Below are 15,426 nucleotides of genomic sequence, written 5' to 3' on the forward strand. Positions count from 1 at the left end.
AATAAAACTTTCCCTGAACTGATGAATATCTTAGAGAAATTTGGTTAATACTCTGGTTATAAAATAAATGTACATAAGACCCAACTTCTAACATTCAATTACAATCCACCGAAACAACTTTGCTGATCCCATTTAAGAGGGAATTTTTCACAATCAGTGAAATACTGGGGCTTTTATTTGCCAAAGCATATATCCCGATTTGCAGAAGTTAATGCTCCCTTAAGCAATAAAATTACAGAAGATATAAGAAGATGGAATTCAGTTTCCTTTCTCACTTTGAGAATTGATTGTGTAAAAATGAACATACTTCTGCTGTATCTGTATTTGTTCCAGGCGCTCCCAATGGAAATCACCCAGAAAGAATTTTCAGCAATCGATAATCTGACAAGGATTTTAAAGAAAGATGGAAAAAGGAAGGAAACATCTCAATATCAAATGAAGAATGGCTGGATGCATGTTAATCCTTGTGGTGTGGAAATGTACAAATTCCAATATATGGCACCAAAGCAGATGGCACATCTGGACATAGGTGCACTCAAATGTTGGAGGATGTGCAGGGAACGGGAGGCGGGGCATTGGCACATATTTTGGGACTGCCTGAAGATTGAACCCTTCTGCCTCGAGTTCCATAAAGCCTCAATCACTGTATTTAAGGTAAATAATATACCTTTACAATTTATACCATATTCTTAGGAAATCTTGATCATTTGCAGGGCTTAGTAAATAAGTATCTTTTTGCAGTTTTGATAGCAGCAGCCAAAAAGGCAGTCACAAGATGCTGGCTCCTTCCCAGGCCCCCATTGTGAATGAGATTTAAATTATGGAATCTGTAACATCCTCAATACGCCTTAAAAAGAGCGTCTTTGTTAAATTATGGAGTAAGTGCATCAGTTTTATCCCTGTTGATCCTTGTGATGGACGTTTCTTCTCTCTCTCCTTTTGTTTTTTTTCCTTAGATGTAAAAAGATTTTTTTAAGTGGTTAATATTTGGACATACTGTTATTGAAACAGTCTGTGCTGTAATCCACTACTTGAAAATAAATAATAATACTAAAAAAAAGTATTTGTTAAAACCCCAGACACTGGACGTTTGATCGCACGTCTGAAATGTGGGTTTGTACACTGAAAAAAGAAAATAGGTGAACCAACTTAATTGAATTATTTCAATTGGTAACACCTAATTTAATTAAGTTCTTTGAAATGAAGTTAATACATTAGAGTAACACAACTGATTTATCTAATGTATTAACTTCATTTCAAAGAACTTAATTAAATTAGGTGTTACCAATTGAAATAATTCAATTAAGTTGGTTCTTTTTTCAGTGTAGGAAACTTGCTCTCTAATGGTTCTGATTGAACCTTTTTAGGTATCTTGAAACTAGAAGGCCCCGATAACGTGCCAGGATTTATTTGCTTTGGAAGTGATGATGACTGAACTTTTCCATGTGACACTGATGTGAAATTTACCTTTGAGCTGCTTTCTGAGGCACTGTGTTTGGCTGAAGTGGAAGACTTCTTTAAGATGGAGGCAGAAGACATGTTTGCATCATCTTTATACAAACTTCTTTTGGTCTTTAACTCCTTTTTTTCAACAGAGACGGAGGAGGTAGGTTCGCTGGCCTTGAGAGTGCTGCTGTGATTTCCAGTCCTGGGTGGGTTCTCAGTTCTGTAGTTCCTCTTCTGCACATCCTGCCTCGGTTCTTTCACTTTAGCAGAAACTAAACTGGGATCCACTCGAGGCTTGTTTAATTTGGACTGGCTCCTCTGGGAAGACTTTTCATCGAACCCACCTTTAGATTTCGTTTCTGTTCTCTGAGGAACTGCACCTGCACTGAGTTTTGAGTATCCTCTTTCCACAATGTCGCTTCCAGTGACAGTTTTATCTTTCCCTGAAACATAATTCTTTGCTTTACTGGAGCAATGATCCCCATGGAATGCCACAAAGACTGGTTTGGATTTTGCATATTGTCTGTCCTTATTAATGGGTTTCTGCTCTGTTGCTTGTGTTTTTGCCAATCTGTAGACAGGTTTTTTGATTTGCCGGGTGCTTTGGGAGTCATCTTTAACAGGAGAAGAAGCAGATTTTTCCTTGTCCTTTTTACAGCTAGATTTTGAAGAATAAAAAGAAATGATGCTGTAAGAACATTTTTTTTTAAATAATATAAAAAAACATGAATAATTTGCAGTTAAAAAACACATAAATAAATAAATGGTTATGTAAACTCCATCAAACCTTTTCTGACTCTTTAAAACTTGTTTCCTCTTGGCGGTTTTGTAACTGTTGGTTGCATCTTGTCCTGTGGATACCTGATAACATAAAAAACATGAAACATTTTGTGAAATGCAACAAATAAGGCAGACTACAGCTGAAATAAAAGCAATTAAAAACTGGCATTTTTTCTTGATATTTTATACATGAAGGACTTCTTGTTTTTAGGAAAACTCTGTAATATTCCAGTGCCCTGTCACTCCTATTCTGAACGTTTTTGTCATGGTAGTGCTTAGTTATGCTGCACATGTCGAAACCAATTTTGTCTCCAAACTGTTCAACCCGAGCTGTTCCTCTGATATTTTCTTCCCGATTCTTATCCCTTCCGATGAAAATCTTAGCAACCTTTAACTCTGGCACCTTCAGCCACGCCTCCTGTCTTGTTCTAGTGCCACTGGGAATTGGGATGCAGTTTTTGTTGCCCTAAACCAAACCCAAACAACCACTATCTTCATGCTGCCTCCCTTCACCAGCTGGAAGCTCCAGGGCCGAAGTTGGAACAACAAATTCTCCCAGATTACAAGACGGCTTTCTGCCCCATCGTCCTGCTTCCTCAAGGTCACCTGCGTCAGCTTCAGGATTGTTGACTTTTGCTTAAAACTAGGTGAAAGGGCACTCTCTCTTTCTCGAGTTGAATACATGATCCACACACACGTACACATACACATGTACTCAAACTGCTCTCCCGTCAGGAGCTCAGTCTGGGTGAAGTTCTTTTTTCTCCCCTTCTCTTCCCTCATGTATTGTGTATTTCATTGTCTTTCTTACCATCCTACCTCTCTGACCTGTCTTACCAACCTAATGTTTGTGCAACGTATATAGGGTCAGGAGGGGTCCTATTTCACAGCATGTACGTGTAACACTCTTAGTGACAATTAAATGGCTCAATCAATCACTGTATCCAAACCACACGTCACAGCAGTTCTCTCATCATCTTGTAAACCTTCCCTTTCAGTCTTGTTGCTATACTTCTGTCAAAAATCATCCCTGACACTCATCTCCACTCACCATAGTGAAGCCATTCCTCTGTTTCAGAGACTTTGAGAAAGAGAGCCATTCATGCCTTTATTTCATCTCGCCTTGACTTTTATAATAGTCTCTACTCTGGCGTCAGTCTGTCATCAGGGTTAGGGTTAGATCAAATGCTCCTAGCTGTCCCAAGGTCCACAATAAAGCACAGAGGAGATCGAGCCTTTGCTGTGACTGCCCTTGAGCTGTGGAACAAACTGGCCCTCACATCAGGACCTCCCCAACATTAGACACTTTCAAAACCCTTTGAAAACTGTTAAGGTTCAAAAACTTTGGGAAGAGATGCAGGAGGAGATGCAAGTAACCACACTGGTCCAAGAGGTGAAGTCAAACGATGATTTTAATGAACACGCGTGGGAGAATGAGCTGACCCTGTACGCAGACAACATCAAAATCTCGTCTCCGAAACTTCAGAATACAGTTTTATGCATCGGGGTATTAGAACGCCCCCTCAAGCGTCAAATAAACACAACACAAACATACGTCAAATCAAAACCACAAACCCTCAGTTAACTTTTGACACATTTTAAAAGAACATTTGCTTCCATCTTCTTCCAGGTGCAGTCCCTGCACCCACAGCTATGACATAGCTGTTAGACATCCTGTACTTGCATCAAACCGTCACATCCACCAATATAAAAACTGCAACCCTAGCAAAACATGCTTAAACTTTCCCCTACAAAAATGAACTCACTACTGTGTGTGTGTGTGTGTGTGTGTGTGTGTGTATGTCTGTGCATGTATGGGTGTGCATGTGTTACCCTCGCTTTGCACCTTATTTGACCTCTCTGCTTATGCAACCAGGCTGAGGCCATCCTGTGTGTGATGATCTTGACTTATATGTAAAATGTATAAAAATGTAAAATGTAAAAATGTATTAAACAAATGCTTCAATCTAATTCCACTACTTAAAACTTAATAAAAGGTATACATGAATAAAAATGATAAAGAAAAACAGAATACAAATGTATTGTAAGCGTGTGCAATCCTTCAATAACTCATGTCATCCTCACAGTAGATTGGCTAATCATAGCGCTAACCAAAAGCTTGTAACCCTCAAGAGACGACTTCTTGAGCCACAACTAATTTAAAGGCACAAAAATGCAATGTGTATAAAAAATGATCATAGGTGCACCTGCAATGACAGATTATCATATGATTATACTGGCACCTGTAAATAAAGTAAATAAAGGTTAACATGAAATTAATACAAACTTTAAGGTAATATCAATAACTTCAATAAATGCGTCAATGCAAATGCTTGTTATATGATTATGATGCAATAGCAATAACAAAATAATGAAACTGGAAATAATAAAAATGGCAGAAAAATAACACCTCATTTCCTTACAAAACCCACTTTTATTCCTTGGCTTTAAAATCAAAATGAGTTTGGACTACTTTTATTTGTCTTATTTGTTACTTAAACTTTGTCATTTTATCCTTTTCTTAAATTTTGTCATGTCTTCCTATGTTTTTATCTCTTTTGATTATTTTAAATGTACAGCAGTTTAGTCAACAGTTGTTGTTTTAAATGTGCTATATAAATAAATTTGACTTTGACTTTACTCTCTCTGCACTTTCTCTTCACCTCTCTTGTGCGTTATCCTTCGATTTGGATGGTTTACCCGGGCATGTAAACTCACCACCACCCTCTCACTCATACACACGTATTCATGTTATGTAGCAGCAAAGTCAACTACAGTAAACATCGATGTAACCTTACCCTCTCGTCTTCTTCACTTGAGGACGAAGAGGACTTCTTGTGCTTTCTCTTTTTGGCCTTTTTAGGCATTTTTCTGTGAAGGTAATGTTAAGGCGTAAATACGGTTTCCGGTGAACATAAACACAAAAATCCAGCCTTATTTAGAGCAACACGCCACCCTGACATAAAACGAAACTAAACAACTAAAAGACACATTTTACTCATTTAAACGTTTCCTAATACTATAAAATATTGCTAAGTTAAGCCGAGTTTTAAACTCGTAACTCACAGCAGTCTAAAGTTAAATGTTACCGTTAGCTCATTTAATCTCGTTCAACAAGAAGAAACCGCAAACCGCAGCCGTACACGCTACATGTCGTCTTTACTGTCTGAGGAGTTCGCTTTCATTGTTTCAGTGACATAAAGTTAAGAGCAAACGTCACATTCCTACACAGCTCAGTTTCCCTACCCCACAGCCGACTGTTTTCCAAAACATCCGCAGCGCTTCCGGCTTTTCTTCTTCTACTGCGAACATTTTTTCTCAGTTGCTGCGTGACTGCCACAGACTGGACGGGAGAGCTGCGCGTGCGTTTGTTGCTCCTGGAGCGTTTCATGAAAAGATTAATGCCATGCTCCACAAACTGGCTGTTTGGAGGCCTCTCATAAACTACCTAATGTTTTTATGTGTTTTTCTTTTTCTTCTTTTTTATTGAAAAAGCTCTCATCTGTGCCCCTGAGTCTGACCCCTCTGTCTCCATCCCTTGCTCTGTTGTTTTTGACTAGTTTGAGCTTGTGACTCTTTCTCATTTAGAGGATGTGGTTGGCCATCTGAGACCAAATGATCCTGCCCCTCCACGATTTTTTTAAGGACATGTTGCCTAGCATAGGGCAGGGTGTTCTCACTGTTATAAACACCAGTTTAATATCCGGTGTAGTCCCTGCTAATTTTAAGCATGCAGTAGTACAACCTCTGCTCAAGAAACCTGCCCTTGACCACACTGTGTTGGCTAACTACAGACCTATCTCCAAGCTGCCTTTTCTGTCTAAAATTATGGAGAAAAATGTATATTCCCAATTGATTGATTTTTTTAATTTTATTTATTTTTTTAATCAGAATGGTATCTTGGAGATCTTTTAATCAGGTTTTAAACCCCCCCCCCCCCATAGCACTGGGTCAGCACTCTTAAAGGTTTTTAATGATAACTTCGTTACCTGTGATTCTGGTAATCATGTTGTTCTTGTTCTCCTTGACCTAGCAGCTGCTTTTGACACTGTAGACCACAACATTTTACTGTCTCGTTTACACCATCCTGCAGGCATTCGTGAATTGGTTTGAGTCTTATTTGTCTGACAGAACTTTTAGTTTTAACTTTTTAAGGGTATGAGTTCTTTTCTGCTGTTCTCCAGGGCTCAATTTTAGGGCCCCTGGATTTCCCTTGTATTTACAGCTTTTGGGAGCCATCCTTAGAAGGGATGGAATAGCCTTCCGCTGGTATGCCGACAACTGCCAGATTTATCTGCCTCTGAAGCAGAAAGATGCTTTCTCTATTAAACCGCTTCTGGCATTTCTAGAGGATATAAAAACTTTAACGGCCCTAAATTTTTAAAAATGTAATCCAAGCAAGCAAAAATGTTTGGTCCTAGTGGACTTTGTGATTCCTCCTGCTTAAACGGTCTTGCCCCACCTTACCTCTCTGAGCTTCTTCATCCTTACTGAACCCCCAGGTTTCTCAGGTCAGCTGAAAAGCTGCTTCTGGAGGTACCCAGGTTCAAGAGGAGACTTCCTTCTCTATTGCTGCTCCTAACCTCTGGAATAACCTGCCCCTGCACATTAGAGAGGCCCCTTCATTGTCCATTTTTAAAACAAGTCTTAAAACCCATTTTCATTCCTTGGCTTATTACGCTGTCTGACCCTTATTTTACTGCTTTAATTTAATCTAATGTGCTGATATTATTGTTTGTAATTTAATGCGCTTCTCATTTTTTGTTTGTCATGTCAAGTGTACGTACTGCACTTTGTTTTCAGCTGGGAGTTGTCTGAAAGTGCTATTTAAGTAAATTGCTGTCTTGCTTATATACATTCTAGTTGAATCAACTATTTACCTACAACCAGATGTCTGAATCGTCTATTTTGACAAGAGAAAGAGCAGCAACAAACAAGAACGCTGCCTTTAGTAAATACCGCAGCACATTTTCTTTTTATTAGAAGTAACAGTTTTAAGTCAGTTTTAGTCCTCTGGTTATAGACATTGTAAGATTACCAGGCAGACTAAAATATTTTTAAGATTTATAAGGTAAGGTAACTAATAGTTATTATTAATTTGACACTGACAGATAGAGGGTGGACTCAATAATACATATTTTTTCTTTTACTTTCTGAATATTATCAGTTTTATCATTTTCATTAAAGATTTTCCATCTCCCCTTTGACCTTTGTACTTTGATCCAATCAGACATGAGGACAACGATTTAAGACAAGTGGTGGGAAATGAGAGGGTGTCCTTATGTTGCACACTTGGATTAAAATGAATTGAAACCAGTGTGGCTTTGTGAGTTCGCCTTTACTGTATCTGCAAACTGCAAACATATATGTAGACATAGCACAACGTTACACACTTTTGCAGTCTCACACAACTCTTATAGGCGCACTGCCTTATGGTTAGTTGCTGGGCTTATTTACTCCCGCTAGAGCTGCTCATTTTAGGGAATACTCCCTCTTGTGGTGTAACGGAGGAATAACTACCCTTCCTGCACTATGTCATTTTTGGAGACTGGGGCACACATTATTTTACAACAATCAAAGAAAATACATATTTGAACAATCAGACCATTTAACTAACTATAATACTGTAACTAAAGATTATGGGGGGTGTCCTGTTTTGTCCACAATGCCTTTCTTGTCCTTACACTTATCCTTGCTTCTATAATGACCCCATCACTAACGTCCTTATAGAAGGTAAATTATATATATTTTCTGAGAAAAACATTTGGTGTCTGTATTGATTGAATTTGCTTAAGCCACAGTTACTGTGGTCTTTAATACACCAAAGACATGATACTGAACTTATAGAAAGTTCTAGATCAGCGATCAGTTAAGCAAGAGTACAGTTTAAATATCCATAATATTGTTTTTTCTGTAAACGAATGTTCTAATCTTCTTTAAGTCAGATAATAAGAGTTTTGAGGTTAGTATGAAGAAGCAAGGAGAAAACAGATTATTCAAAGGTGGTGCAGATAGTAGCTAATGCTAATAGCAAATTCATTTAGCGAATTTAAAATAAAGAAATGAGCTGTTTCTGAAGTATCTTTATGACTCTGCATAATTGTACCCTTATTATCATTAATCCAGTCCTTCTGGTCCTGTGCCTCAAAATAAAGGCTCGCTTTTTGTTAAGCTCAGTTTTGGCTCCTCATCTGTGTCTGAACCTGGGTCCTCTACACACACTCCACACAGTCTGCCCCTGCAGTCCGTGACACACACATTAGTAATATAATAAAAAATATAATATGATCAACAATAAATTTATTGTATTAATAAATTAAATGTACTTAATTAAAACATTTACAGTAGTGAAATTTAACCCCATCCATGAATTTCTACCTTATTGTGGTGGAGGGGTTTGTGTGTCCCAGGGATCCCAGGGCCTATTTTGCCAGGGGCCTTTTGCTCCCTGGTAGGCTCTCCCATGGAAAGTTGGTCCTGGGTAAGGGACCAGACAAAGAGCGATTTAAAAACCTCTATGAGAACCAGTCTCCTGTGGAGGGGCCGGCCTCTGTTTCAGTCTGGAGTTGCCCTTGGTGAGAGGCAGCGGGCTGGGGTGGGTATCTTAATATCCCCTCGGCTTGCTGGCTGTACATTTTTGTCGGTAGACGAGAGGGTTTGTTCCTTGCACCTTCGGGTCAGGGAACGGGTCCTGACTGTCATCTACGCCTATGCGCCAAACAACAGTTCAGAGTACCTGGCCTTCTTGAAGTCCCTAAGTTGGGTGCTGGAGGGCACTCCACTTTGGGACTCTGTCATTACTGGGAGACTGCAACACTCATTGGAAATGACAATGAAACATGGAGGGGGTGATTGGGAAGAACAGCCCGCCAGAGGCTCTGAACCTGAGCGGTGTTCTTTTACTGGACTTCTGTGCAAACCACAGTTTGTCCATAACACCGTGTTCGGACTTTGGGGTTTCCATAAGTGCATGTGGCGCCAGGACACCCTAGGCCACAGGTTGATGATCGATTTTGTAATCGTATCATCAGATTGAGTCCAAATGGACCATGTTCAGCACCTCCATTGCTGAAACTGCTGCACTGAGCTGCGGCCGCAAGGTAGTTGGTGTCTGTTGTGGTGGTGACCTCTGAACCAGATGGTGAACACCAGAGGTGAAGGGAACCATCACGCTGAAGAAGGAGTCCTATCAGGCTTGGTTAGCCTGTGGGACTTCGGAGGCAGCCGATAGGTAACAACAGGCCAAGCGGGCCGCGGATCGGGCAGTGGCTAAGGCAGAACCTCGGGTGTGGGAGGAGTTCGGAGAGGCCATGGAAAAAGACTCTCTTGGCAACCTATCATATCCTTTCTCTAGATCCACAAAGACAGTGCAACTCCATGTGACATTCTCTATGTTTCTCTATCGCTGAAAAAATAAAGTACACCTTCTTTTAATTCTAAGTTTAAAAACTTGCTTCCACTCAACACTTTGTGTTCTACTGTGGTTTATCACAGGAGCGCCCCATGTTGGGGACACCCTACATTTGGGTTTTGTACAGCTTGAGCAGAGAGAGAAAGGTCTGTGTTCAGCTAAGATATATTTCACTTCTGCATTGTCTTTTAAGTATCAGTGTGTTTTAATAACAGAATATTAAGACTGATTTTCTTAACATCAGTCTTTTTGTACTGAGAGTTGTTTTCAGTTCTGTCACTGTTGTCACGAGGTTGTGGTGCTACAGCACACAGGCCTGTAAGCACGGAGGGGTGAATAAGGCTTGATTTGTAAAAGATTACCTACTTTATCTGGTAGTTCATATGTTTGAACAGCAGGTGGCAGTGCTGCATAAAATAATACATGGGATTCAAACACAGCAGCTCATGTGCTCAGTCTGCTTCTAAATGCATTACAGCTGAAGGCTGCTACAGACCAACAAGTTTATCTGCAATAACACAGCATTACATATTAGTAGAGTTCTATTTTAAAATCTGTAAAATAATAAGTAACTCAAGCTTTGATATCGGTGAAAAAAACAATTTATTATTTTATTTTTATTTATTTTTGGTTTTTGGCTTGTTAAAGTAAAAACGCCGTTACATTAGGTGTAATGGCTGCCACAAGAAAAACAAATGTATCCAAGTGCAGCGTAAGTAAAATGCTGGAAGATAAAGCGAGTCAACGGTTTGATTACCCCATCACAAGTCACTTGTCAACTTGTATTTCAATGTAATATTGGTTGATCAAAAGTTTATCTCAAATCATTGAGTTTGAATTTGACCGGGATAATGTCCAACGTAAAGTACAACGGATCCGTGATGAGAACCAGAAGAGGATTTGCACCAGATTATTATCATATACTTACAACTGTAGTTCATACTGGCCTAATATGTTAGACACTGCAGAAAAGCCATCATGCTAAGAAAGGAGAACAGGCTGGGGTTCAAGATCCATTGAAGACATGGAGAGAGCAGCCATCAGTGCTGTAAGGCATCAGATCAGTAATATTAGATCTATTCTAATCTATTCTTTAACAATAATAATAATAATATTAATGAAGACTACAGCTGACAATAACATATACTTCAGTGGGATATGTTGCTTTGTAGCAATCCCATCAATTATTATTCAAAGGAGTTTTTCTAGATACCTTAGGATTTTTTTTTTTTTAATTCTATCAAATTTTACTTATGAATGCAACATTGAAACTTGCAACAGAGGCTTTTCATAATGTGGTATGACTGTTGTATTCAAGAAAAAGACTGTCTTTGTTCCTGGACGTTTGTAGTGAACTGTCTCTGGCCTGCTGGACCATGGTTTGAGAAACAATGCTGCTGAAGAGTCCTAAAAGGGACCAGTGTCAGATGGCAGATCAGCTGTAAGAAGTGCCAGCTGCAGGAATAATCTCTGACCACTTCAGTAGTCTTGGACATAAACGATAACAACATGGGATTGCGACTGTAATGGCTAAATGCACAGGGATTAGGAGATGACGGTGTTTTTTGATTAGATCAGTGACATGTTAAATACATAAAGATTAGCTTTGAAATTGGAAACAGTTTTTCTGTTTTGTAGTCCCATGGAGGCAGATCATTTTGCTGGGTTTAGTTGGGATAAAATGTGTTTATGTGGTACGATGAATGTCAGATCTCAAATGGAGCGATTGACGAGACTTCATCATCAGAGGACTTCTTATGGCACCGACTCCATTAGTGTTAAAAAAAACTTCCGACTTCTTTGTGAACATTAGAGGAAAAAATAACTCTTACACAAATAGAAACATGTCTAATGTTTCTGTGTCACACTTGTTCTACCTGTTGCTATCTTTCTGTATCGCTCCCTTTCTCTCACTCTGTCTGTCCTACCCTGCAGTTCAAACATGTATGGCTTTTCATCGAGTAGCCTTGAATGCCTCTGTGGTGTGTGAGAATGTGCATCATGCACACGCCTGTGGTGTTTGAGTATGTGTTGGTGAGAGGTTTTACACCGCTATTGGTTTATTCAGAAACACGAGCTGGGTGTTTTATATAAATGATATTTTTAGATGTAGATAATAGGAAACTGCTCTGTGTGTGTTTGAGAATTGATTTGACACTTTCTGTAAAACCACTTCAGCTGCTTAGGTTGTCTGAGATAAGTGTGAGCATATATAATGATATGGACAGTGTGGCTTCACACAGCACATTACTCATTCACTTTCTGTCACCAACATTCCAATCTGTATCTACTTGGACATTTGGAAAGGCATTCCTTGAAACCTTCAAATGAAAAACTGGGAAGAAATATTGATCTTTAATTGAAATAATCAAAACGTGGTAACACATTATACATATTAGAAGCTGAGCTTTGAGTTTGTAATGAGTAGTTTTGACTAATAAGCCAGTTAACTGACATTCAAAAAGAAGAAATGCTAAAAAAGAAACTTACAAAAAAACAATGCTAGCTCAGATTTCTGCAATGTTTGGATTTCTTTGATTTTAAAGATAAATCACATGGAAATAAATGAAATATCTTTCAGTGATTTTCTTTTCTTTTTACTAAAAGAAGCAAATGTCTATAAATACATCACCGTAAAATGGTTAATAAGCCAAGACATTACACTAACCTACAGTATGTATGCCTTTCTGTACGACACAGAATGAGAAGCCTGCTTTATACAGCAGGGCCAAAAACAGTCCTGCCAGTACTTACTAAATATTTATACAAGTCCATTTCACCTAAATCAAAAGCTAGGTGATTCTTTCTGCTTTTCATTGCCAGCAGAGATGACTCCTCGGCTGGGTTACGCTTTCATATAAACAAACAGGGCTTTCAACTCTCTGTCCTTAGCATCTCGACTTGGCCTCGGTCCTAGAAAACCCCACTTGGCTCCGTGGTTTCTGTCAGAAAGTGGTGACTAACAGACTGACTGGCTGTGTGACAGACACCTACCTCAACACATTCTTTAATTCTTGTTCCCATTAATAAAGGCTCTTTTATTAGTTCAGTAATTAGCCTTGGAGAGCATTCCCAGACTATAAAGGAAAGGTTGTTTTTCATAGTAGTAATGGTAAAGTGTTAATAGGCCTAAAACTATACCCTGCCATGCAAACCATTAGGCCATAAATGCTTTCTCTTACTTCACTGCAGCACCTCTCCTCGTGTCAGATGGATCCAGTTTGAGGTTGTTTTTTTTAAATGTAATTTTCAGTTTTGTTTTGTTTTTTGGACGAGGATGTTGATTATATGAAAAGACGTTTATGAAAAGGGAGAAAAATATTGATGATAAAGGTATATCAGTGATGCAGGAGACACCAGGAATTTATTCAGATAATTAAACTCTTGAGTCGACCTGCCTTTACCACCTGCGCTACTTCGCAGGTGGTAAAGGCAGGTCGACCCCACCTAATCTACCCCGCCTCTCTCCTCACCAGCAGTCATTTCTTTAACTTGTCCATTAAGCATTTGACAGATTGTCTATATGTCCTTATCGCCTTCTTGCATTCCTTAGTCTTAGTTTTGGACTTTTGGACTTTCTGTCTGCTCCCTTTGCTTTGTCTGCAGGCCTGGTATTTGTAACCATGTAACAGAACATTAACTTAATTCTATTCACTTTTGCCTGCTTTTTATGTTTCTGCCCTCATAACAAGGCAGTACTATCAGAGCACTGATGACAACAGCGTGATGATCTTGGTGTTCTTGTTTTTGTTTGACAGCAGACGGAAAGTGATGGTCAAAAAGACTCTAACAACAGTGATGATGATAATGATGATGAAAATAAAGATCATTATGTTGGAAATGAAGATGATAAAATTAAGCATGAGTGAAGCAACAACAGTAGGGGAGACCGGGGATAGTTGTAACATTTTTGACATTTCTGTCTGTACCTTGGAGCTCTTTTAAGGTAGTGGATTGAAAATTTAATGCAAAGTATTTACATGTCTCTGCTATTAAATAGTGCAACTATTTTCTCTGCAGCACAATTACCCATTGCATGGTATGGTCTCAAACACAAAGAGTGAAATGTTACAATTAACCCCATAGTCTGGGTTAGTTGTAACATATCCTGGGGTGAAATGTAACACAATGAAATAAGGGTACTGACAAAACATTAACATGTAATCTTTGTTTATTCAACACATGGATGCACTTAGAGCCATTTATGTAGCTATGTGTGTGTGACAGAATGCAGAAATCTAGCTTTTGAACATATTCCAACCCCCCAAAAAAGACAAATGATGGAATTTTCTGCAACTGAATATTTCATTAATTTTGGTTGGTCTTCCTTGAGTTTGGCCTCATTGGCTCAGTGGGCATTATAACCTACAACTTGCACCAACTTTTGAACATAACAATGAAGCTGAAAAAATGTAGTTGTGCACCAGCATCACAATTCCATTACTTTTTATCATGGCTTACCTTGGTGTGGTTTGCAAAGTGCTTCAGAAAGATGAGGAAATCTGTTTCTTGCTCCCATCCTGATTTATTTCCACTACCAATACTTCCTACTGACCCATCTCTGACACAGTCTGCATAATGTATGTGTGGGAACACAAACAGTGGAGGAATTGTGTTGCCAATGGCATTAACCGCATATACAAAGGCGACCAGTGAACCTGTCTCTGCTGATGTCGTTGCCCCAACTTGTTTAATATAAGTTAAAGTAATAGTGTGGTAAGTTGTAACATCTGCATTATTGTTACAACTAACCCAGACTGTTGCTGTTACAACTGACCCAGACTCCTATAGCCATGAACTAGCTAACATTACAGCCAACGGCTAAAACATTAGCACTAAAGACATACACAGAATATATCCCCATAGACATACAAATAACATAATTTAAGTTTGATGAGTTTAACTGCAAAGCAGATAATGCTATTAGAAATTGAAATAAAGTAGAAAAATTTACTTTTTGGCATACAAATTACTTTTTTTCGTATTAAATTGTCTGTGTTTGACAAAATGTGCTGATTTTTCACATGTGATAGCAGAACTGAATTGGGCATGCACAGGATGAATCACATCATTTGAAACTTAGCCCTGATTGGAGAAATTGGAAGTGTTACAACTGACCCACGATACAACTATCCCCGGTCTCCCCTAATGATGATAACTCCACACCTGCACCTACAAAACACGTGCAAGAATATTAAAAAGGGATAAAAATGATTAAATACACTTATATGCATATCTAATGTTTTAAAGCAATAAATGTGGCAATGATAATAAAAAGGTAATTAAACTGATTGGATGCTTGCTTGGATTAGAATTAAAGTGTTTCAATGTGATGACAGTGATGCACAATATCAAGCTGCATACCAAGTGGGATTCAGCCACTTTCTTCTTCTTGTCGTCATAATTTTAACTTTCCAGGAGAAACCTGTTAAAAAGAGACCCTGCTCTGGTCTCTCTACAGTGCTGGCCTGACTTAAACCTGACCGCTGGCACCTACAGCACTAATAGCTGGTGCCTGTAATGACGCTGATAGTTGCTGGTCAATTTTATGAAAACAAATGACGCAAAAACAGTCAAATTAAATTAAAAAAAAAAATCGTAATGAAAGTGAAGAAGCGCGCGGTGGCCTGATCAGTGGCCTGATCATCGGAAGAAGCAGCGGTGATTGGAATAGTAATTATTGCTGCTTATGCACGATGTTGCTGGTGTGGGTGAGGATGACGACGGTATTTAGGATAATGAGGATGAAGAACGTTATAACTCCACGTGGCCGCACTTGTACCGGTGGT

The 15,426-nt window shown here is 38.9% G+C and overlaps 1 protein-coding gene across 6 annotated transcripts in view; it reads right to left on the reverse strand.

The window, feature by feature from the left end:
• Positions 1 to 5,562, reverse strand: part of swt1 (SWT1 RNA endoribonuclease homolog) — a 46,251-nt gene extending 40,689 nt beyond the window's left edge. The window contains exons 1-4 of one of the 6 annotated variants that reach the window (XM_039601029.1): positions 5,473 to 5,562; positions 5,025 to 5,097; positions 2,234 to 2,307; positions 1,468 to 2,104 (exon numbers count right to left, since the gene is read on the reverse strand). In XM_039601029.1, coding sequence (XP_039456963.1) covers positions 1,468 to 2,104; positions 2,234 to 2,307; positions 5,025 to 5,093 — 780 coding nt within the window. In that variant the 5' untranslated portion in view covers positions 5,094 to 5,097; positions 5,473 to 5,562. Of the gene's footprint in view, positions 1 to 1,467; positions 2,105 to 2,233; positions 2,308 to 5,024 lie in introns of all 6 variants that reach the window. The other 5 variants (XM_031758696.2, XM_039601028.1, XM_031758698.2 and 2 more) reach the window with 5 other exon arrangements.
• Positions 5,563 to 15,426: the final 9,864 nt, after the last annotated feature.

Source organism: Oreochromis aureus, linkage group 17 (genome assembly GCF_013358895.1).
Source record: "Oreochromis aureus strain Israel breed Guangdong linkage group 17, ZZ_aureus, whole genome shotgun sequence".
Taxonomy (NCBI): domain Eukaryota; kingdom Metazoa; phylum Chordata; class Actinopteri; order Cichliformes; family Cichlidae; genus Oreochromis; species Oreochromis aureus.